The sequence below is a fragment of the Elephas maximus genome, chromosome 5 (genome assembly GCF_024166365.1).
Source record: "Elephas maximus indicus isolate mEleMax1 chromosome 5, mEleMax1 primary haplotype, whole genome shotgun sequence".
NCBI classification, from domain to species: domain Eukaryota; kingdom Metazoa; phylum Chordata; class Mammalia; order Proboscidea; family Elephantidae; genus Elephas; species Elephas maximus.
Window position 1 is genome coordinate 16,648,658 of NC_064823.1, and position 26,056 is coordinate 16,674,713.

General features: G+C 39.3%; 2 protein-coding genes across 7 annotated transcripts in view; one reads left to right on the top strand and one right to left on the bottom strand.

Moving 5' to 3' along the window:
• Positions 1 to 17,516, bottom strand: part of C5H4orf33 (chromosome 5 C4orf33 homolog) — a 34,876-nt gene extending 17,360 nt beyond the window's left edge. For 2 of the 6 annotated variants that reach the window (XM_049885326.1, XM_049885329.1), the window contains exons 1-2: positions 17,064 to 17,515; positions 12,962 to 13,180 (exon numbers count right to left, since the gene is read on the bottom strand). The gene's annotated coding sequence lies outside the window, so the exon portion shown is untranslated. Of the gene's footprint in view, positions 1 to 12,961; positions 13,181 to 14,906; positions 16,705 to 17,063 lie in introns of those variants that run through there. The other 4 variants (XM_049885325.1, XM_049885330.1, XM_049885327.1 and 1 more) reach the window with 4 other exon arrangements.
• Positions 17,472 to 26,056, top strand: part of SCLT1 (sodium channel and clathrin linker 1) — a 225,149-nt gene continuing 216,564 nt past the window's right edge. The window contains exon 1 of the mRNA XM_049885324.1: positions 17,472 to 18,040. Within this exon, the coding sequence (XP_049741281.1) occupies positions 18,007 to 18,040 (34 nt within the window). The 5' untranslated portion in view covers positions 17,472 to 18,006. The remainder of the gene's footprint in view (positions 18,041 to 26,056) is intronic.

The following is a 26,056-nucleotide window of genomic DNA, read 5'->3' on the forward strand; positions in this document are numbered from 1 at the left end:
CCACCCTTTGGTGATCAGCAGTGTGCTACCCTCCCTGGCCTGGTGGTCTGGCACACACTCCTGCACCACCAGAGCAGTGACTGGAGGCTTGCATCTGCCCCACCCACCCCTGCACGGCCCTGCCCACCCAGTGATCCTCAGCACACACTCCTGTGTTGTTAGACTGGAGAATGAAGGCTTGCACCTGCCCTGCCCACAGAGAAATCCGCAGTACACACTCCCGTGCCATTGGAGCAGTAACCAGAGGCTCATGTTTGCTCCACCTAACCACACACTGCCCTGCTCACTTGGCGATCCACACTCTCACCCTGATCACCCAACAACCAGCAGTGCTCAGACACAGTGCCCAGTCCAGAGAATGATGAGAACGCTCCCTGCACCCACACCCTATGACTGGCTGGACAGACATCACCTCATCAGCAACACTCGTCACGTTCTGATAGGTACCATCTGCACCTCTGCCAAACGATGACAGGAGATCCTAGTGCCGTCATCCAGCATCTGCCCAGCTGCCACATCACACATCCAATACCTGAACAATTCCTGTATGTCATCTTCACTTGCAGCAAAACCCCGATACCCGACCAACTACTGAGATGCCAATTTGTGCATGCAAAGCAGGCCTACTCCATCCATCTGGGTAGCACTCCCTCACAGTGGGTATGGAGATGATCTTCCCTGACCTTCAGAGAACACACCAACTGCTTGCTCAACCCGAAAGGACCCCATGGTCCCACAAGGGCTGGACCCTTACCACCCAACATTTGTCACTCTGAATCAGGGAAAGAACCTGCTCTCCCACCTCCACTCAGTTCAGTAAGGGGAGGAATACAAACCTAAACACAGAGGACTTGCAGGTGGGTATGACGCACCATGCCCACTAGTAAGGGGAAATCACGCCCAGCCAACAGACATCACCAGAGTCACACATAAACCTGAAAAACAAAACAACAACCACTAAAATGCTTCAAAGGAAGAAAGATAGTCTAAAGAGAAAGAGAAAAAACAAAGATCTTGATACATCAAAACAGAACAAAAAATCATCATAAAACATACATATCATTAATAAAGCAACATATAATTATAAATTAATACCTTAATGTTTTAGAAACAAGCCAAAAAACCACTGCCGTCGAGTCAGAATCCAATAACAAATCATAGGAAGAAACAGGATAAGATGGCTCAAACAAGTAAGCAAAATAAAGGGGCAGAAAACCTTCTTGAAGAAGAAATGATAATAAAACTACCTGATAAGGAATTCACCCTGGTGGCACAGTGGTTAAAAGTTCAGCTGTTAAGCAAAAGGTCAGCAGTTCAAATCCACCAGCTGCTCCTTGGAAACTCTATGGGGCAGTTCTACTCTGTCCTACAGGGTCACTATGAGTTGGAATCAACTCAATGGTAATGGGTTTGGGTTTTTTTGGATATACAGGGTTCTCAAAGAGATCAAAGAAAACACAGACAAAGCCCTAGAAGAATTCAGGAAAACTATACAAGAACAAAATGACAAATAGACAATTACAGACCATACAAAAATAGCAACTAGAAATTCAAAAGATTAACAATAAAATATCAGAAATAGATAACTAAATGAAGTGACATAGAAGTAGAACTGAATCAACAGGAGAAAGAATCAGCAAAATGGAAGATCCCTTGATATGAATTTGAGGAACAATCAAAAAAAAGAATGAAGAAAAATGAAGAAAGCCTAAGAATTATGTGGAACACTATCAAGAGGACTAATTTACATGTAATAGGAATTCCAGAAGAGAAGGAGGGGAAAAAAAGTACAGAGAGAATTTTTCAAGATTTATTGGCAGAAAAATTCCCTATAGGAAGGACGAGAAAATTTCCATCCAAGGAGCCCAACAAACCCATATAGGATAGACTCCAAAAGAAATCCATTAAAATATATCATAATCAAACTTTCCAAAACAAAAGACAAAGCATTCTGAGAGCAACTTGTGCAAAATGAAATATCACTTACAAAGGGACATCCAAAAGACTAAGCACTGATTTCTCACCAGAAACCATGAAGGCAAGAAGGCAATGGGATGACATAAATAAAATTCTGAAAGAAAAGAATTACCAACCAAGAATCATATATCCAGCAAAACTGTCATGTTGGCGAAACTAGGACGTTCCCAGATAAACAGAAACTAAAAGAATTTGTAAAAACCAAACAAACCTCACAAGAAATATTAAAGGGAGTCCTGTAGACAGAGAATGAACAATATCACAACAACCTGAGATCAAGGCACACGAGAGCATCACCCAGACACCAACTTAGATAAAGACTCCCAAAAGCAAAATAAAGCTGCTAAACTGAAAACAGGGAACCACAGACATCAATCAATCTGTAAACAACGACAACTTCAAAACAAAACAAAGATAAACGATGTAGTATACAGAACTTCCACATAGAGAGGAAGTAAAGGTAATATCAAGATATAAGACTGTTTACACTTAGGAAGATAAAGGTAAATTTCAGAGTAACCACAAAGAAAATTAATAAATCTACTCACCAAAATAAAGAAGAAAAAAATTTTTAAAAATCAACAACAAAGGATATGAAAAGAAAATAAGCAAAAAGAAAGCACAGAAAATAAGCAGAAGAAACCAATATCACCACAAAAAAAAGCATAAAAAAATATCAGTAGTAAATTCATACTGATCAATAATTACACTGAACGTAAATCGTTTACATGCACCAGTCAAGAGACAGAGAGTGGCAGAATGGACAAAAAAAAAAAAAAAGACCCATCAATATGTTGCCTACCAGAGACACATCTTAGACGCAAAGACATAAACAGATTAAAAATTAAAGAATAGAAAAAAATATATCAAGCAAACAGTAACCAAGAGTGAGCAAGAGTGGCAATAATAATAATCTCTGATAAAATAGACTTTAAGTCAAAATCCACTATGAGAAACAGACAAAGGCATTATATAACGATTAAAGGATCAATCCACCAAGAGGACATAACCATAATAAAAATTTACGCATCCAAAAACAGAGTTTCAAAATACATTAAACAAATTCTAACAGAATTGAAAAGAGAAACAGACAGTTGAACAACCGTAGGAGACTTTAACATACCACTTTCAATGATGGACAGAACTAGAAAGAAATTCAAGAAAGATACAGAAGATATAAATAACACAATCAACTAACTCTGCCTGATAGACATATACAGAACACACTCCCCAAAAGCAGCACAATACACATTTTTCTCCAATGCACATGGATCATCGTCCACAATACACCATATTTTAGGCCACAAAGCAAGCCTCAATAAACTCAAAAACATATAAATAATACCAAGCATCTTCTCTGACCACCTCACTATGAAACTAAAAGCAATAACAGAAAGAACAAAGAAAAAAATTAAATACATGGAAACTGAGTAACACCTTCCCTAAAAACTATTGAATAATGGAAGAAATTAAAAATGAAATTTAAAAATTCTTAGAATCAAATGAGACTGAAAACACAACATACCAAAATCTCTGGGACACACTAAAAGCATTGCTCAGAGAAGAATTTATAGCAGTAAATGCACACAGCAAAAAAGAAGAAATGGACAAAATCAATTGCTTAACCCACCAACTCAAACAAATAGAAAAAGAACAGCAAAAGAAGACCACAGATACCAGAAGAAAGGAAATAATAAAAATCAGAGCAGGAATAAATGCAACAGAAAACAAAAAACAATAGAATCAACAAGAAAAGAAGTTGGTTCTTTGAGAAGATCAATAGAATTGACAAACCACTGGCCAAACTGACAGAGGAAAAAAATGAGAAGATGCAAATAAACAAAATAAAAAATGAGACGGGTGACATTACAACAGAACGAACTGAGATAAAAAGAATCACAACATAATATTATAAAAAATTGTACTCCAAGAAAATTTGACAACCTAGAAGAAATGGATGAATTTCTAGAAACACACTATCAATCTAAACTAAGACAAACAGAAGTAGAAAATTTGAACAGATCCAAAACAAAAAAAGAAATTGAAGATACCATTAAAAAAAACTCCCAACAAAAAAAATCCTCAGTTGTGATGGCTTCACTGGAGAATTCTACCAAACATTCAGAGAAGAGTTGACACCAATTCTACTCAAATTATTCCAGAACATAGAAATAGCAAGAAAGGGAAATAAACGGAATTCAAATAGGAAAGAAAGAAGTAAAATTATCCTTATTCGCAGGCGATGTGATCCTATACATACAAAATCCCAGAGACTCCACAAGAAGAGTTAATGCAATAGGAGGATTCAGCAAAGTGGCAAGGTACAAGATCAACACACAGAAAATTAGTTAAGTTCCTCTACACTAACAAGGAGTTCCTTGTTAATCACATCATATGCATGTGAAAGCTGGACAATGAATAAGGAAGGCCGAAGAAGAGTTGACGCCTTTGAATTGTGGTGTTGGCGAAGAATATTGAATATACCATGGACTGCCAAAAAATCTGTCTTGGAAGAGGTGCAGCCAGAATGCTCCTTAGAGGCAAGGATGGCGACACTGTGTCTTACATACTTTGGACATGTTGTCAGGAGGAATCAGTCCCTGGAGAAGGACATCATGCTTGGCAGAGTACAGGGTCAGCGGAAAAGAGGAAGACCCTCAACGAGGTGGACTGACACAGTGGCTGCAACAATGAGCTCAAGCATAACAACGACTGTAAGGATGGCGCAGGACCGGGCAGCGTTTCGTTCTGTTGTGCATAGGCTCGCTATGTGTTGGAGCTGACTCGACAGCACCTAACAACAACAACACACTAACAAGGAGGACTCCAAAAAGGAAATCAAGAAAACAATAACCTCCAAAAGGATGAAATACCTAGGTATAAACCTAACTAGGGATATAAAAGACTTATACAAGGAAAACGATAAAACACTGCTGCAAGAAACTAAAAGATCTACATAAATGGAAAAACATTCCATGCTCATGGACTGAAAGACTTAACATTATGAAAATGTCAGTACTACTCAAGACAATTTATAGATATAATGCAATCCCAATTCAAGTCCCAACAACATTTTTTAATGAAATGAAAACGCTCATCTTCAACTTTATACGGAAAGGAAGGAGGCCCTGAATAGCTGAATCAATATTGAAGAAGAAGAACAAAGTAGGAAGCCTCACACTTTTCGATCTCAAAACTTACTACATAGCCACAGTAATAAAAACAGCCTGGTACTAGGTCAATTACAGACAAAAAGACCAATGGAATAGAATTGAGGTCCCAGAAGCAAATCCATCCATCTACAGGCAGTTGATCTTCGATGAAGGGTCAAAGTCCATTCAACGGGGAAGAAATAGTCTCTTTTAACAAATGGTGCTGGCAAAACTGGATATTCATATGCAGACAAATGAAACAGGATTCATACTCACACCATGCACAAAAACTAACTCAGAATGAATCAAAGACCTGAAAGTTAAATCTAAAACTATAAAGTTCCTGGAAGATAACACAGGGTCAAAACTAGGGGACCTAATTTTTGGCATAAACAGCCTTTCTAACAAAAGTAAAAATGCACGAATGACAGAAAATAGGTAGATAACTGAGACCTTCTAAAAATTAAATACTTATACTCATCAAAAGACTTTACCAAGAGAGTAAAAATACAAACTACAGACTGGGGAAAAATCTTTGGCAATGACATATCTGATAAGGGTCTAATGTCTACAGCCTTGAGGGCCAACTCAGTGAATTGGCACAGCATAGCTCATAATGTTCTATATCCTAGTTTGGTGAGTAATGTCTGGGGTCTTAAAAGCTTGTGAACAGCCATTTAAGATACAATTACTGGTCTCTACTTGTATGGAGCAAAGGAAAATGAAGGAAATCAAAGGCTCAAAGAAGAAACTAGTCCATAGGACTAATAGTCCACAGGAACCACTGCCTCTTCTAACCTGAGACCAGAAGAACTAGATGGTGCCCAGCTACCACTACCAACCGTTATGACCAGGGGCACAACAGAAGGTCCTAGGCAGAAAGGAAGAAAAATGTAGAACGAAACTCAAATTCCTAAAAAAGGCCAGACCTATACTAGACCACCATAGCACTATAATCAGAGTGGTCTAGCACAGGTCTGGCCTTTTTTTGAGGAATTTGAGTCTGATAGAGTGCTGGAACACAAGTCCCTAAGGTTGGAAGGCACTCAAAATATGAACGGGGAAAAGCTGCCTTCTCAAATTAGAGTCGACCTTTTAATGACATGGATGGAGTCAAGCCTAGGAAACTTTCATTTGCTGATGTTGCACGATTTAACACGAGAAGAAACAGCTGCAAACATCCATTAAGAATCAGAATGTGGGATTTACAAAGTATTAATCTAGGAAAATTGGAAGTCATCAAAAAACAACTGGAATGCATAAACATTGATATTCTAGGCATCAGTAAGATGAAATGGACTGGTATTGGCCATTGTGAATCAAACAATCATATTTGGTCTACTATGCAGGGAATGACAAATTGAAGAGGAATGGCATCAAGTTCATTGGCAAAAAGAACATTTCAAGATCTATCATGAAGTACAACACTGTCAGTAATAGGATAATATCCATACACCTACAAGGAAGATCAGTTAAAATGACTATTATTCAAATTTATAGATCAACTACTAAGGTCAAGGATGAAGAAACTGAAAACTTTACCAACTTCTGCAGTCTGAAATTGACCAAATATGCAATCAAGATGCATTGATAATTACTGGTAATTGGAATGTGAAAGTTGGAAACAAAGAAGGATACCAAACCAAAAACCAAACCCAGTGCTGTCGAGTCGATTCCGACTCATAGTGACCCTATAGGACAGAGCAGAACTTCCCCATAGAGTTTCCAAGGAGTGCCTGGCGGATTCGAACTGCCAACTCTTTGGTTAGCAGTCGGAGTACTTAACCACTACACCACCAGGGTTTCCCAAAGAAGCACAGGTAGTTGGAAAATATGGCCTTGGTGATAGAAACAATGCCAGAGATTGCATGATAGAATTTTCCAAGACCAACTACTCCTTCATTGCAAATACCTTTTTTCAACAACATTAATGGTGACGTGGACCTCCCAGATGGAATACACGGGAATCAAATTGACTACATCTATGGAAACAGATCATGGAAAAGCTCAATATCATCAGTCAGAACAAGGCCAGGGCCAGACCACCAACTGCTCATATGCAAATGTCTTAGTCATCTAGTGCTGCCATAACAGAAATACCACAAGTGGATGACTTTAACAAAGAGAAATTTATTTCCTCACAGTAAAGTAAACTAAAAGTCCAAATTCAAGGTGTCAGCTCCAGAAGGCGGCTTTCTCTGTCAGCTCTGGAAGAAGGTCCTTGTCCTCAATCTTCCCATGGTCAAGGAGCTTCTCAGGAGCAGGGACCCTGGGTTGAAAGGACACGCTCTGCTCCTGGTGCTGCTTTCTTGGTGGTACGAGGTCCTCAACTCTCTGCTTACTTCCTTTTCATTTCTTGAGAGATAAAAGGTGGTGCAGGCCACACCCGAGGGAAACTCCCTTTACGATCAGGGAGGTGACCTGAGTAAGGGTGGTGTTACAACCCCACCCTAATCCTCTCAATATAAAATTAAAATCACAAAACGGAGGACAACCACGCAACACTGGGAATCATGGCGTAACCAAGTTGATACACACATTTTTGGGGGAAAATAATTCAATCCACGACAGGAAGTTCAAGTTGACAAAAATTAGAATAAGTCCAAGAGAGCCAAAGTACAGACTTGCATATAAAAAAAAAAAAAAATCCCACCTGAATTTAGGGACCATCTCAAGAATAGATTTGATGCATTGAACACTAATGGTCAAAGACCAAATGAGCTGTGGAAGGACATCATACATGAATAAAGTAAGAGGTCATTACAAAGACGAGAAAGAAAGAAAAGACCAAAGATGGAGGTCAGAAGAGACTCTGAATGCTGCTCTTGAACATATAGAGTAGTTAAAACGAAAGGAAGAAATGACGAAGTAAAAGAGCTGAACAGAAGATTTCAAAGAGTGTCTCGAGAAGACAAAGCATTATAATGAAATGTGTAAAGGCCTGGAGATAGAAAACCAAAAGGAAGAACAAGCTTGGTATTTCCCAAGCTGAAAGAACTTAAGAAAAAATTCAAGCCTCAAACTGTAATACTGAAGGAATCCATGGGAAAAATACTAAACTCAGTAAGCATCAAAAGAAGGTACAATGAATACACAGAATCACTATATCAAAAAGAACTGGTCGACATTCAAACACTTCAGGAGGTAGCATATGAACAAGAACAAATGGTACTGAAGGAAGAGGTCCAAGCTGCACTGAAGGCACTGGCTAAACGCAAGGCTGCAGGAATTGATGGAATACTAGTTAAGATGTTTCAACAAAGGAATGCAGCACTGGAGGCACTCACTCATCTAAACCAAGAAATCTGGAAGACAGCTACCTGGCCAACCAACTGGAAGAGATCCATATTTATGCCTGTTCCAAAGGAAGGAGATCCAACAGAATGTGGAAATTACTGAACAATATTATTAGTATCACACACAAGTAAAATTTTGCTAAAGATCATTCAAAAGCGATTACAATACATTGACAGGGAACTGCCAGAAATTCAAGCCAGATTCAGAAGAGGACATGGAACAAGGGATATCATTGTTATGTCATATGGATCATGGCTGAAGGCAGAGAATACCAGAAAGATGTTTATCTGTGTTTTACTGACTATACAAAGGCATAAGATTGTGTGGATCATTATAAATTATGGATAACATTGGGGAGAATGGGAATTACACAACACTTAATTGTACTCATGACGAACCTGTACGTAGATCAAGAGGCAGTTTTTTGAACAGAGCAAGGACATACAGTGTGGTTTAAAGTCAGGAAAAGTATGCGTCAAGGGTTGTATCCTTTCACCATACCTATTCAATCTGTATGCTGAGCAAATAATCCAAGAAGCTGGACTATATGAAGAACAGGGTATCAGGATTGGAGGAGGACTCATTACCAACCTGGGATATGCAGATGACTCAACCTTCCTTGCTGAAAGTGAAGAGGACTGGAAGCACTTATTGATGAAGATCAATGACCACAGCCTTCATTATGGATAACACCTCAACATAAAGAAAGCAAAAATCCTCACAACTGGACCAATAAGCAACATCATGAAAAACAGAGAAAAAGTTAAAGCTGTCAAGGATTTCATTTTGCTTGGATCCACAATCAATGCCCATGGAAGCATGGTCTAGAAATCAGGTGACTCACTGCACTGGGCAAATCTGCCGCAGGAGACCTCTTTAAAGTGTTAAAAAACAAAGATGTCACTTTAAGGACTAAGGTGCACCTGACCCAAGCCATGGTGTTTTCAATTGATTATATGCACGTGAAAGCTGGACAATGAATAAGGAAGACAGGAGAATTCCTGCCTTTGAATTTTGGTGCTGGCAAAGAATATTAAATATACCAGGACTGCCAAAAGAACAAACAAACCTGTCCTGGAAGAGGTATAGCCAGAATGCTCATTAGAAGCAAGAATGGCAAGACTTTGTCTCATGTACTTTGGACATGTTATCAGGAAGGACCAGTTCCTGGAGAAAGGCATCATGCTTGGTAAAGTAGAAGGTCAGCAAAAAAGAGAAAGACCCTCAACCAGATGAACTGACACAGTGGCTGCAACACCGGGCTCAAACACAGCAACAATTGTGAGGATGGCACATGCAGTGTTTAGTTTGTTGAACATAGGGTCACTATGAGTCAGAATCAACTCAATGTCACCTAACAACATACTAGACCAACAGAGACTAGAGGGACCTGAGATTATTGCCCTAAGATACTCTTTGAACTTGGAATTGAAACTATTTCTGCAGATCACCTTTCAGACAAATACAGATTGGCGTATAAAATAAATAATATTACCTCTGAGTAATGTGCTCCCTCAAGCAACTAACTACATGAGACCAAACAGTCAATATTTACCCAAAAGCAAAGATGAGAAGGCACCAAGCGGGAAGGGAAGCTACATCAATGGAAACAGAAGCAGCAGACTGGAAATGAGAATGCTGACACACTGGAAAAATTGTAACCAATGGCACTAAACAATTTGTATAAAAATTGTTACAAAAAACAAAAACCCAGTGCGGTGGAGTTGATTCTGACTCATAGTGACCCTCTAGGACAGAGCAGAACTGCCCCACAGAGTTTCCAAGGAGCGCCTGGCGGATTTGAACTGCCAGCCCTTTAGTTAGCAGCTGTAGTAGCACTTAACCACTACACCACCAGGGGAATCTAATTTGCTGTATAAACTTTCACCTAAAACACAATAAATTATTTAAAAAGAAGAGATTAAACACTCATCTTGTCTCAGGTACCAGGCATTGGGGAAATCGGAAGTCTATGTGCAGTGTAGGAGCCCTGGTGGTGCAGCGGTTAAGCGCTCCACTGCTAACTGAAAGATCAGCAGTTGGAACCCACCAGCCACTCCAGGGGAGAAGAATGTGGAAGTCTGCTTCTGTAAAGAGTTACAACCTTGCAAACACCATGAGGCAGTTCTACTCTGTCCTACAGGGTAGCTATGAGAACTGACTTCAATGGAATGGGTAGTTGGGGATGATTCTCATGTGGCTAATCGACCAGGTTATCACTGCCCTTATTAACTGGTTCATTTTCAGCCCAATTTAATAAAGTCAGATTCCTACACTAAACTAAGTTTTAGATCAATCTAACATTCAACATAAAAATCAAGTCAAAAAAAAAAAGAAAAATGGGAAGTATAAAACACTGATGCATTTGACTACATAAAAATAAGAAAATGGAAAGCAGAAGCCTTCCCTCCCCTTAAAAAAATGTTCACCATTAACAAAATCAAAAGACAGTTTAAAAAAAAAACTCCAACTCATATTCCAGGCAAATAATTAGTTTAATGCATAAAACTCTCCTACAAAACAATAAGGCAAAGACCAATTTCTCAACAGAAAAACAGTCAAAAGATTATGATCTGCCAGTTCGCAGAAGGAAAATGCATATTGCACACCCTCATTCATTATAATAGTAGTGCAAACTAAAAAACAATAAATTACTATTTTTCACTTAGATTGACAAGGATCAGAAAGTGTACTAACAGAGCGACAACACTAAGAAACAATCATATATTGACATTGTGGCATAACTGGTGCAGCCTTTATGAAGAGCAATCCTTCAATACCAAAACTAAAAATGCAAGTATCCTTTTAATCAGCAATTCTAGTTGTAGGAATTACTATACCTGCACATATGCAAAATAACAAGTATGTAAGGATATTGACTGCAACCTTGTTTAGAATAATGAAATGCTGGAAGCAACTTAAATACCTATCACTAGAGGACTGGTAAAGAAATTAAACTATATCATACAATGGAATACTACATAGTTGTTAAAAAGTGAGGCATCTCTATGGACATCTAAAATGCATTCTTAAGCTCATAGAGTATGTATGTATTTAATTAAAAAGAGAAGAAGAGGAAGTCCCTCAATGAAATGGTCTGATACAGTGGCTGTAACAATGGGCTCAAACATAACAACTGTGAGGATGGCGAGGGACTGAGCAGTGTTTTGTTCTTCTGCACACAGGTTTGCTATGAGTAGGAACCAACTCTACATCACCTAACTACAACAATATGCATATATGCTTATGAGGCACAGACTCTCTCAGGAAGCATATACAAGAAAACAGCGGTAGAACTGATTGCCTCTGGAGAGAATTACCTGTCTGGGAAAGTTTGGGAGGGACGAAGACTTGCTTTCAACTGTATCACTTTTTGAATTTTATACTTTGATATACACACATCACCTATTCAAAAATACATGAATTAAAAGCAAGCTTTTTAAAAGTCCAGTTTAAAGCTGGGTACCTTAAAGGATGATAGCTACCTCTTCTCTTATTTGTGTTTTTTCCAAGTGGTCCAGAGGAGCTTAATTTACTTTACCTTACTTAGATAAGGAGTCCCTAAGGCAGGCTCCTAAAAGTCCTAAGATTCTTACTCTCAGTTACTAACAGCCTTGAAATTTTATAGAAATTGCTGTATATACGCATTTTTTTTTTTCAGGTAAACCTGTCCATAGCTTTCATCAGATTCTCAGAGGGGGTCACATACCCCCAAAAGTTCAAAACCACTCTAAATTTTAATATCATATTAAATAATTAAGTATATGATTTTCCTCAGAGATACCAAAACTTTTTCAATTTCTTTTCCCCAGAATTCTAAAACTGAAATTCACAACTCAGTTTCTAAATTTTAAATCATCTTGATTTAAATTAGATTCGTATTCATGTTTCTATTTTTAGCAGTGACTGGCTATTTCTAAAAGGGCAGAATAAATATTATCAAGGTGATTACCATCCTTTTACGCAATTTTAAAGCTGGCTGTTTAGACTTTTCTTAAAAAAATAATGTTAATCAGTATTTTTCAACATTTTAACTTCTATTCTTCAAATTACTCTTTAGTCAAAAAATACTTTCTAATTACCTTCATGTTTTTTTCGTACTACGGAAAGACCTTTAGAAAGCAAATGAAGAAAAAGAGACAAAACCCTGGAGTATTAAGAGCCAGAAAACGGGTGCGGGGTGAGGGGCAGTCTGAATGGACTCCACGTCAACCGGTTTTTTTTTGTTTAGGTTAAAAGAAGAACGTTACGGAAAAGGCGTTTTCTCAACAGAATGTTTGACCAGGAAAATCTTCTGTAGTTTTATTACAATAATTACTTCTTTTTCAGTTTGCATTTCCTCTCGTTTATAAGAAAAATGAAGAAAAGAAGAGCTCAGCTTCAAAGTGGGAGTAATCTGAGCCAGCAAAAACAGGCAGCTGAAAAATGAAACGCCGGGGAAAAAGCTAATAACAGACAAGAAAAAGCAAATAACAAAAAGCAACAGTGCAAGGAATAATAGAGTGAAGAGGGCAAAACAAGAAATAAACACAGACCGAGTAAGTCTTTTCAGTCCAACACTCGCAGCCACCGACCCACCGAGGTCAGGAAAGGGGGCTCAGGTTTAGGCTCCGCCCAGCTGCACGCGCTCAGAGGAGGGGCTTGGAGGACGGGCCCCGAGACGCCTGACTTCTTCCCAGGGAAGAGCTGGTTGCAAGGGCCGCCAACGAACGCCTGAAGGCTTTTAATCATTCTATTGATATTTGAGCAGTTTTCTTGAAGAAGGAAAGGTCATTTAGCAATATATACATACTGTGTAACAAATCTGTGTAACAAATTTGTAAGTCAATTGTAAACCGTTAAAATTACAACAGAACATATACATAAATAATTCAGTTAAAGGCTAAGGGGATATATACGCAAAAATCATAAATTACATTTCCCCTCCCCCCACCAAAATCCAAACCTGTTGCCGTCCAGTCAATTCCAACTCACAGCAACTCTATATGACAGGGTAGAACTGCCCCATAGGGTTTCCAAGGAGCGGCTGGTGGACTTAACGCTAACCTTTTCGTTAGCAGCCAAGTTCTTAACCACTGCACCACCGGCGCTCCAAGAGTGCCGGGCTGGCACCGACAGTTAGGTGCTCAACTCTTACCTGAAAGCCTGGTGCCTGGAACCCACACAGAGGTACCTTGGAAAGCAGGCCTGGTGATCTGCTTATGAAAGGTCACAGTTCTACTCTGACACACACGGGGTTACCATGAGTCGGAATCAACTCGATGGCTACTAACAACAGCTATAAATTATATCACACCACAAAGGCATGGCGTTCCTGGGTGGTGCAAACAGGGAACTCCCCTGCTATCCAAAAATTTGGACATTGAGTCCATCCCGAGGTGCCTCAGAAGAAAGGCCTGGCAACTACTTCAGAAAAACCAGCCACTGAAAATCCTAAGGAGCACAGTTCTACTGTGATACACATGGGGGCGCCATGCAGTGGAATCGACTCAACAGCAGCTAGTTTACTAAGAGGCATACTGCTGTTGTTAGCTGCCATCGACTCCATTCTGACTCACATAGGTTTACCTAATGAAAATACCTTTCTGTTCAGATAATTAAAACTACATATTTCTAAAGCGGTTTGATTACAGAAAACTAGGCTATGTCACAGGATAGTCTTATTGATCCTTGACACTATAAAATACAGTGAAGTACTCTGGAGACATACAACATGGTTTCGGTTGGTTTCATTTAAATTGTCCCAGTAGTTTCAGTGCTTGTCAGCCTATTTCCTTCATTTAATGTCTCTTTCAGCTAAGACAATGTTTCTGTGTGGAATTAGGTGTAAATTCAGAACACAATCATGTATAAAGTGTTCGACTTCTCAAAACAAGGTAATAATTTATAGAATCATAATATTTCCAAATGATAGAGTCAGTTTGTATTTGAGTTGCTGAGAGTTACCAAAATTTTTACAGGTCTGTGGATTGTACTCAGTAAGGAGTCACTGCCCATGAACTTCACAGCTACCCCAAGAACAATGTGCATACTCGGGGGAAGTCGTCAGCATTTTCACTGGATCTGCAACAGCAGCTGTTACGTTAGTGTGTTGCCATTACACAAATATTTTCAGGTAAAATATTAAATTAAACCCTACAAAACCGTGAAAAATCGACAATTTCATATGGTTCAGCCTCCAAGTAAGCCATTCTAAATATTTTTATTAAAATATTTTATCATTGAACTTATAAATATGTATTATAAATATAATTTATACAATAAATATTTATTATATGTCTATAACAATATTTCAATAAATGTACTTACCTCTATAATATTAACATTATAAATAATTAATATAAATATACAATATTTATATAAGTATAAATATCATGGATATTACAAAATTATATTATTAAAATATTACTGTTTATTTAGTAAAATATCCAGCCTAAATATATTCTGTTTATTTAGTGAAGAAAGTAAAATATATTTTACCTTTTAAAACAGCCTTGGTAGCACAGTGGTTAAGAGCTCAGTTGCTAACCAAAAGGTATCAGCAGTTCGAATTCACCAAGCTGCTCCTTGGAAACCCTGTGGGGCAGTTCTACTCTGTCCTGTAGGGTGTCTATGAGTCGGAATCAACTCCATGGCAATTAGTTTGGTTTTTAGTTTACAGAAAAACAGTATTTGTGTTTGTTAGTTTTGCCAAAATACTTAATTTTGTTTCATAAAATCATTTTAAAGCATTTAATTATAATAGAAAATAGTTTTGGCTCCAGTTTAAACTTCCAACTTTGTGTTTTTCATGATGCTCTGAACACAGGACTGGGTGCTCAGTGCCAATGTATCGAATAAATTAATACTATTCAAATGTATTAATTTCAAGGGTTTTCTTTTTGCATAAAAATATAAAAAACCTGAAACAGTGGCTAGAGAATGGTTAAACACGTACTAAATACTTTTCTGTCCCACTTCTAGTTCCTTGGACTCAATTTACACTAATACATACATTCCATTCACTGAATTCTCTAAATTAATCTCTTCATCAGATACGCATTGAGATTTTGTCGTATTCCAGGTACTATGATAGAGCCTGGAGACAAATGATAAAACAGTATGATACAGACTGCATGAAGTACTAAAAGGACATCTACCCCAGGGGAAGCGGACAGAGAACTCAGGGGAAGCTTTAAAGAAGAGAAACATTAGAGGGGGCGCTTTAAGGCTAAGAGGAATCACAATTTCATTTCCAATGATGAAAATTAGATTTGAAAATGCTCCATTAAAATTCAACCAGTAAAATCCTGTAACCACACACACCAAAAAAAGTATGGTTTGCGTTGACCATGATTATATACGCCAAATATTTCAAGCACAGACATAAAAATTCCAACTTTAGATATTCAAATTATGCAGTGCAAAGGCCACCATGGTTTACATCCAGAAGGCATTCTCCACTTATACTCACACCAATATATTTTATCAACTTCTAGTGTACAAACAGAGCTAACTTTATAACTACTTGTTTGATACCAAATTAAATGACAATATAACAACATAGCAAAAATAAAAACCCAGTTGCAGGGGAGTTGATTCTGACTCATAGCAACCCTACAGGACAGAGTAGAACTGCCCCATAGGGTTTTCAAGGAGGGAGCGGCTGGTGGGTTATGAACTGCCAAACTTTTGGTAAGCAGCCAAGCTCTTAACCATTGCACCACCAGGACTCCGACAAGGTTCAGCCCAAATGTAAGGGAAAGGTACCTGTTGCAATCGAGTCTTAGCGACCCTATAGGACAGAGTAGAGCTGCCCCACAGGGTTTCCATGGAGCGACTGCTGAATTCAAACTGCTAAACTTTTGGTTAGCGGTAGAGCTCTTAACCACAGAGGAGGGTACAAGCAAGAAATCATGAAGAAAGAGTAATATACTGAACTTTGAAAAGAGTTGGAGCTTGCACACTCAATATTTTCCCTTTTGACAAGTCTCTGTGTTAACTTCATGGCCACTAAAGATCAGTTTATGTTCTATGTTTTCTGACTCAAAGCTAAATTAACTATTTATTTATTTAAACACTTCCATATTTAACAACTAGTCTTTAGAGGTAGGGACCATCACATTCTCTTAGTGGTAAATATGGATTAAGATTCATAACAGGCCTTATACACTTAACTGGACACACTTAGACACATTCTTTTAATTTCTTAATACATTTTACTAACATAACATTGTTTATATAACATTATGAGTATAGGACAACACAACTTCTTAAACAGCCAAATCGTCCTGCATCTATGACATGTCTGTTCAGTGAAATTTTTCTTCAGTACATAAAAACACATAATCTATTAAAAGGCGCTAAATCTAGTGGCTAGCTTTAAGTTACATTTTTATTGCCAGTATTGAGGCTTTCTTCAATGTCAACTGTATATATACATATATACACAAATGCAAAATTTTACCTGATCTTTTCTTGCAAAAAAAAAAAGTAATTTATTTCTTTAGAGTAAGCTTGTTTCCTAAAAGGAAGGAAAGAGGAATTACTTTTTTTTTTGCAAGAAAAAATCTCTAACTGCCTACTTTATTTACCAGTTAAATATTTAAACAAGAGCTGTGCCCTTTTTCAAAAGACCTAGGAGGGGTAGGACCGTACTTAGCTCGTGGAGATTGCTAAATCCATATTCAGTAATCTTCCAGACCGGCAGCCCGGATGGGGGACTGAAGACACCACTTTGGATTCCTCCCCTAGCGGCAGGAACCTACACCTTCTACCACGTTTGGCCCGCAGGTTCTCCCAGTGCACAGGATCCGAGTAACCCAAAGATACTAGGGGCCTTAAAAAATAATGTTTGAATGACTTATCAATTACATTTTTGGAGTTAAAAAAAAAAACCGACGTCGGACTCCGTCACCCGAAAACACTAGCCCGCCGGCTTGCCAGTCGCTCCAACTCCCGCGGCTCAGCCCGCTGTCACACAGGTTCTTACAGCTCCGCCCTTCGCTTGACAGTTAGCCAATGACGTGCGAGGATTTAGGAAGCGTGATGACGAAAGCACTGACGCCCGCGTGAGGACGCAAGCAGCGTCACCGTCTCCAAGGAGCGATCCGGGGCACCGGTTTCAAAGTCGCAGGGCGGGCCGAGTGGACTTCCGCTGTTGGCCCCGGGCTTCCCGGCCGTCCTGGCGTCGCTCCCCGCTCTGCGAAGGACACCGCCACCGGGCTGTCTGCCGGCTACCTCGACGTTCGCCTAGGTGTCTAGACACGATCCCCAGTCACTCGTGGGACTTGTGTACCAGCCTGTGTCCCCTTCCGCCACTGGTGGGATTCGGGTGAACGTGGGACAGAATACACTTGGCGCACCCCCAGCAAACCTGAAATCTGAAGTCTCGCGCTTGGGCGAGGGACTCGGCTGTGATTCGGGAGAAGGAGGCGAAGCGGAGCTGTCGACTCTGCGTGAGGAGGCTGCTGATTACACCGCTGGAGTGCTTGACAACCTCCGAAGCGTTACCTTAGTTTTGTTTTCCCGGACAGCGAGCCCTGTGTCTTTTTTAAGGAAGGCAAAGGTGTTGAAAGCTCCAAACTAAAATTGGATCGATATGGCCACAGAAATCGACTTTCTAAGAGATCAGAGTAAGCTCCGTATTCCTTTATTGATCATTCCGATATGTAATGTTTAATGCCGTTGTTTACCAACTAATATTTTTTGAATACCTGTTGGGAGCATGGAAATACGGTAGCTGCAGAAAAATGTTAGTGGTGTACATAGGTCGCTAAATACTTGTAGGTTGCTTGAGCTTACATGGGACTTTACTAGACGCAAAGCATGTTTGTTATGCCCCTCGCGTGCTCTTAAGAACTTGGAATGCTGATGGTCAGGAAGAGTTTCGAAGTCTGCAGTCAGAACCTAGAGGCACAGCTCTGGCCATTCGTTCAAAACATGCTTATTGAGCTCCTGTATATATTATGGGTTTTGGTTTATGTTATGTGCTACGCCCTATACAAGCATAGCTATGATGAATTTAATTTGGGGAGGGAAATATATAAACAACTGCTAACTCTTCCTCTGTTTTTTCATAGGGTTGTTGGAATGATTAAATGAGCATCAAAAGGATTTAGAATAGTATCTAACATATAGTGCTAAAAAATATTAACTGTTACAGGGTTATTATTAACTAGTGGTCGAAGAAGAAATCGTTTGGTGTGAAACTAAGTGCTAGTATGAATTTACTAGATAAGGAACTGTTAGACGTCCCAAATAGAACAGTGTTTGCAACATTGAGGGATTAGAAATACGCTTTGTTAAAGGCTTGCAAGAAGGTTGGCTTGAATGGGATATGGAGGTTTGTGTAGGAGAATGGCAGGTGGAGATGAAGGGGTTAGAATGGGTCTAGATGGCGAAAGGTTTATTGGCTGTGTGTTAAAGAGTTTGGACCGTTGCACATGTTATAGGAACTACTAAAAGGAATTAAGTTGAGAGTCACATGATAAAATTATGATTTGGAAAGTCCAGTCTGGTTGTTATGGGGAAGGTTATTATAACCAAACCGAAACCGCTGCTGTCGAGTCGATTCTGACTCGTAGCGACCCTATAGGACAGAGTAGAACTGCCCGGTAGAGTTTCCAAGGAGCACCTGGCGGATTCGCACTGCTGACGTTTTGGTTAGCAACCGTAGCACTTAACCACTATGCCACCAGGGTTTCCTAAGGTTATTACAGCAGAGTGCAATTAGGTGACTGTCATAGTCATGCAGGTTAAAAGTGAGTTAAAGCTTGGAGATTAGGGGATTTGAGACAGAGAGGTAGAGGACAGCTCAGGTTTTTGGTTTGAGCAACAGGAGAGGTGGGAGAAAGGTTCAGTGAATTCAGTCTCCAGATTCAGTCAACCTGGGTTTCCATCCTAGCTCTACCGCTTTCTAGGTCTTTGACCTTGGGCAACATAATTTCTCTGTGCCTCAGTTTTCTCCTTTGTAAAATGAGCATAACACAATAACCCTTATGGGATTGTTGTAAGAGGATAAAATGAGATGATGCAAATTAAGCATATTAAGAGTACAGTATATGTTATCTAAAGTTGTTGATGTCTCTGTAATAACGCTGTAACATTAGCATTATTTCTTAGGTTTGAAGTCGGAAGGCCCCACCCCATAAGGAGTACTAGCGGGTCACCATCTGAGTGGTGTGGGACAGGAATCGTGTGATAAGGATTTTGGCTGGAGTAGTGAGAGTACCTAGGCAGAGGAATGAAAAAAAAAAAAATTCTTTTTTTTTGAGGTAACCAGAATTCTTAGATGGAATTAAAATCCAAGTACTGGGGAGAACCAAATAAGACAAAGCATAGTAAGTTATTTCTTGAAAAATGAATGGTAGTTCAACAAAAGACAAGTTGGAGAAGAGAATCTCAGGCAGGGAGAGCAGAAAAAGGAAAGGCTTATAGGCTTAGATAATAGTGTTTATTTAGGGAATTGATTTTTGTTTTGCATATGACCCACCCCTTTTTCTCTTAACTGGACCTAACTTGCCAATTAAAAGGTGGACGATCTGAACAATCGGGTTAAAAAAAAAAAAAATGGTTTGCCCTCCTCTCATGTACCTCTGAACTTCTCTACAGTGACTTCTGTTTATCTTGATTGCCTCTTTTCATTTGTTCCATTTGGGCTTGGTAGTCTACCTCAAGGCTGTTTTGGTACTTCTCACTGACAACCCAACAGGACTCTGCTTCTGATAATTACTGCTTCAGACCACAGGCAACTCTGCACCTAACCGGACTTCTAGTAGAGTCCACTTCTTCCATATTTTCAGTGCGCCATTCTTCCACCTCCATCTGGTAAGGGAGATCTGATAGTCCTCAGAAAGCTGTTCGAAGATGAACTAGTATATTAAGCAAAGGAACAAAGACTTCGTTCTTAGAGTGGGGGTTATGGGTAGTGGTGATGGACTCGTTTTTTAACAGTGTCTTTCATAGAGCAGAAGTTTGAAATTTTGATGAAGTTTAATTCATCAACTTGTTTTTACTCAGATTGTGCTTTCAGTGTTGTATCTGAGAAATCTTTGCATAACCCAAGGCTGCAAAGATTTTTTTCTGTGTTTTCATTTGGAAGTTTTATAATTTTGGGCTTCACATTTAGATCTGTGATCCATTTTGAGTTAAATTTTGTATAAGGTGCCAGGTAAGGGTCAAGGATCTTTTTTTTTTTTGCATTTGGATGCCCAACTGAAAAGACTAACCTTTCTCCATCAAATGACCTTTGCACTCTTACTAAAAATTAGTTGTCCATATATATGTGGATCTACATCTGAATTCTATTCTCTTTCATTTACCTATCTGAACACCAATACTGCACTGTGTTAGCCTTCCAAATTTGTTCTTCTTTTTCAGTTGCTTTGGCTATCCTAGTCCTTTGTGCTTCCATATGAATTTTAGAATCAACTTGTCAATCTCTACAAAAAAGTGTGCTAGAATTTTGTTACAAAACGAAGTATGCTGAAATTTGAAAAGTGTGCATTGAGTCTATTGATTAATTTGTGTTGATTTTATATCCTAGTGATATAGAGTCCTCTGACCAATAAAAGGTTTATCTTTCTATTAATATAGCTCTTCTTTAATTTTTTCCAACAATATTTTGTAGTTTTAAGTATTAGATTTTGCACATTTTTTGTCAGATTTATCTCAAAGTATTGTCAAGTTTTTAATACAGTTATAAATTATGTTCTTTTGCTTTCAATTTCTGATTTGTTATTGCTAGTGGCATAGCGATTAAGAGCTTGGCTGCTAACCAAAAGTCGGCAGTTCAAATCTATCAGCTGCTCTTTGGAAACCCTATGGGACAGATCTACTTTCTGTCATTTAGGGTCGCTATGAGTCAAAATGGTGACCTAACAACAACAGTGTATGGAAATACAATTGATTTCTGTTTTACATATTGTGTTGTATACTCTACAACCCGGCTGAACTCATTCTAGTAGCTTTTTTGTAGTGTCTGTCAGATTTTCTGTAAGAGATGATTATGTCATCTATAAACAGTTTTCCATCTCCCTTTCCAACATTTTTGTTGTCGTTAGGTGCCGTCGAGTCGGTTCCGACTCATGGCGACCTTGAGTACAACAGAACGAAAAACACTGCCCTTCCTGTGCTATCCTCACAATTGTTGTGATGCTTGAGCCCATTATTGTAGCCACCGTGTCAGGCCATCTTGATGAGAGTCTTCCTCTTTTTCACCGACCCCCTCCTTCACGAAGCATGATGTTCTTCTCCAGGGACTGATCCCTCCTGATAACACGTCCAAAGTGTGTAAAACGTAGTTTTGCCATCCTTGCTTCTAAGGCGCATTCCGGTTGTACTTCTTCCAAGACAGATTTGTTCATTCTTTTGGCAGTCCGTGGGATATTCAGTATTTTTTGCCAACACCACAATTCAGAGGTGTCAGTTCTTCTTCAGTCTTCCTTGTTCGTTGCCCAGCTTTCACATGCATAGGAAGCAACTGAAAACACCATGGCTTGGGTCAGATGCACCTTGAGCTTCAAGGTAATATCTTTGCTCTTTAAAAATTTAAAGAGGTCTTTTCAGCAGATTTGCACAATGCAGTGCGTCTTTTGATTTCTTGACTTCTGCTTTCATGGATGTTGATTGTGGATCCCAGTAGAATAAAATCCTTGACAACTTCAGTCTTTTCTCTCTTTATTATGATGTTGTTTATTGGTCCAGTTTTGAGGATTTTTATTTTCTTTATGTTGAGGTGTAATCCATAATGAAGGCTGTGGTATTTGATCTTTATCAGTAAGTGCTTCAAATCCTCTTCACTTTCAGCAAGCAAGGTTATGTCAATCTGTATAAATCTTGCTCCAATCCTGATGCCCTTTTCTTCTTCATATAATCCAGCTTCTTTGATTATTTCCTCAGCATACAGATTGAATAAGTATGGTGAAAGGATACAACCCTGTCTTTAAACCACGCAGTATCCCCTTGTTCTGTTCGAACAACTGCCTCTTGACCTATATACAGGTTCCTCATGAGCATAATTAAATGTTCTGGAATTCCCATTCTTCTCAACGTTATCCATAATTTATTGTGATCTACACAGTCGAACGCCTTTGCATAGTCAATAAAACAGATGTCTTTTATTTCTTTTTCTTGCCTTGTTGCTCTGACTTGAGCCTCCAGAAGTAGTGAGAGTGTGCATCTTTTTCTTGTTCCTGGCCATCGAGGGAAAGCATCTGTCTTTTAGAATTAAGTATGATGCTAAATGTATGTTTTTCATGGATGTTCTTATCAGGTTGAAGAAGTCCCTTTGTATCCTAGTTCGCTGAAAGTTTTTATCAGAATGGATGTTGAATTTTCTCAAGTGCTTTTTCTGCATGTATTGAGGTGATTGGCTGCTTTTCAGTTTGTTAATAATTTAAGTTACATTGATGAATTTTCAAATGTTTAGCCAAACTTCAATTTCTGGTATAAACCACACCGGGTCCTGATATTGTTTCCTTTTTATATATTGTTGACTTCTATGTTCTGAAAGTTTGTTTAGAATTTTCACATATATGTTCATGAAGGTTTTTGTTTGTTTTTAATAATGTCTTTGTCTGGTTTTGGTATCAAGTAATGCTGGCCTCTTAAAATTACTTGGTAAATATTTTGTCCGCTTCAATTTTCTGGAAGAGTTTCCTTAGAATCAGCATTATTTCTTCCTTAAATATTTTCTAGAATTCACCAGTTTAACCAGCTGGACCTAGGTTTTTTTTTTTTGTGTGTGTGTGGCACAGTTTTAAACTACAAATTCAATTTCTTTAACAGCTATAGGACTCTTCAGTATTCTGTTGTGTGCTCAAGGGGGATCCTCCAAAGATCTCAGATTTCTGGAGTTCTCTTTCTGTGCAGATTTTTCTCCTGTACTTTGTCCTGCCAATTATAATTCACTTGATCTCCACTAGCTCTTAGCTACAATCTCCTTAATTTAGGGAGTGCCTGAGCTCTGCCTGCATTTCCCCTCACCGTGCCATGAGCCTGGGAGGTCTCTCAAGTCAGTAACCTGAGATAGTCAGGAGGCTTACCTCATTTGTTTCATGTCTCTCTGGGATCATTGTCCTTCATTGTCTGAGGTCTAGTGTCTTGCAAACCATTACTTCATTTATTTGTTCTTTTTTGGGTTATGTCAAGCAGGAAGGTGGTCCCCGTTACTTCATCTCGAGTATAAACACAACTCCTATTCAAGTTGCCCTACTTTTAAATCATAAACTCAAGTGTCCCACTCCCACTATAACTGTACAATGATCTCAACAAGACCTCTGTTTGAACCATTCATTTTCTTCCACTTCCTTAACTCCTTCCTGGATTGTTTTTACTACTATTTTTTTTTTTTTTTAACAAGCTGTGACCTTTACCCATTAGTCCAACTGCTCTCTTGTTAATAATCTTAACATGATTAAGCACCTGCTTTTCTGTAGCACATGGGGCCCTGGTGGCTCAGTAGTTAAGAGCTCAGCCACTAACCAAAGGGTTGGCAGTTCAAAGCCATCAGCCATTCCGTGGAAACCCTATGGGACAGTTCTGCTCTCTCCCATAGGGTCACTGTGAGTTGGAATCGACAACAGGTATTTTTTTTTCCTTTCTGTAACACATGCCCAGTAACACCTCATCCCTGCCTTTACTGTTCTTAACCCAACGTGTTCAATTCTCATAGATAAAATCTCAACCCTCTGGATAAATGCCACCACAAATTCAAGATTAACTAATAAGTAGTTGGAAACCCTGGTATCGTAGTGGTTAAGAGCTACAGCTGCTAACCGAAAGGTCAGCAGTTCGAATCTACCAGGCTCTCTTGGAAACCGTATGGGGCAGTTCTGCTCTGTCCTATAGGGTTACTATGAGTCAGAATCGACTTGATGGCAATGGGTTTGGGAATAAGTGGTTAATAAACCCTAGTAGTATACTGTTTAAGTACTCGGCTGCTAACCAAAAGGTCAGTGATTTGAACCCACCAGCTGCTCTGCGGGAGAAAGATGTGGCAGTCTGCTTCTGTAAACATTTACAGCCTAGGAAATCCTACGGTGCAGTTCTACTCTGCTTTACAGGGTCCCTGTGAGTCAGAATTGACTCGACAGCTGGGCTTGGTTTTTGGTTTAATAACTGGTTGATGTGGTATGTGAACCCTGGCAGTCTAGTTTTAGTATCGTTGGAATCGACTCGACGGCACTGGGAGTGTTAACCACTACCTAACAAAGACATTTACAAGAAAAGAATTTGTGTATATGTGTGTATGTGCATATACAAATATGCACACACAATCATCTTCATAGTGGGTTCATCCCAGCAATAAAAGGAGAGTTTGGCATTAGAAGATCTGTTAATTTAATTATCTGTGTTAACAGATTAAAAGAAAAAAAAAAACTGTCATTATCACAATTTATGTTGAGAAAGCATTTAATAAAATTCAGTACCTGTTCATGATAAAAACTTTTTAGCAAACTGGTAATAAATGGGGAGCTTCCTCAAACTAATGAATTGTGCTTGGCAAAAACTTACAGTAATCATTATGCACAGTTGCAAAACATGAAAGGTATTTTCTTTAATGGAACAATCCATTGTATTAGAGGTTCATATCAACAGAGTAAGGTAAGAAAAACAAAAGTGATGAACATCAGAGTGAAAGGAGTCAAAGTGCCATTATTTGTTCCAAAAAAAACCCCAGTGCTGTCGAGTTGATTCTGACTCATAGCAACCCTATAGGACAGAGTAGAACTGCCCCATAGAGTTTCCAAGGAGCACCTGGCGGGTTCGAAATGCCGACCTTTTGGTTAGTAGCCTTAGCAATTAACCACTACGCCACCAGGTCTTCCTGTCATTATTTGTATACAATGTAGTTACCTACCTAGAAAATTTAAGAAAATCGACAGATTATTGGTGCGAGTCATAGAGTTTGTCAGGGTTGCAGGATTCAAGGTCAGTATGGCTCAGTGGTGGAATTCCCACCTTCAATGCAGAGATCCAGGTTCCATTCCCGGCCAGTGCACCTCATCCATAGCCACCACCGCTCTGTCATTGAAGGCTAATGTACTGCTGGGATGCTGAACAGGTTTCGGCGGTGCTTCCAGATTAAGGTGGACTAGGAAGAAAGGCCTGGTGATCTGCTTCTGGAAAACAGCCACAGAAAACCGTATGCATCCTAACAGTCCAATCTGCAACGGATCACGGGGATGGAGCAGGACTGGGCAGCTGTGGCGTAGTAGGAGCATCAGAATTTGTTTAGATTCTTTAGGGGTAAGAACTGGGATCGGCTCAGAGCTGATTCCTGTGAGGTAGAGATCAGACATACCTCCACTCTTCCAACCTTTTTACTAATTCTGACACCAACCATCCCACCAGTGGCATTTTTTACTTCTGGTTCATTAATTCATTGCAGTGACCACACAGAACTCACAGACCACATCTACAGTTAAGTAGTTGAAGGGCACAGCATGGGATCAGGATCAACGGGCTACAACTTGGGATCAGGATCAGGAAGCATATAGGCAAAGTCTAGACGTCTTCCCTGAAGTGGAGAACACATCCCTCCCTTCTTCAGTGCAGGACAGCTCTCTCAGCTCCTCTTGGTCATGCAAGCAAGAAGGCCCTTCTCTCTGCTCTGAACGCCCTGTCAGCCATGCAGGCCTCCTCCC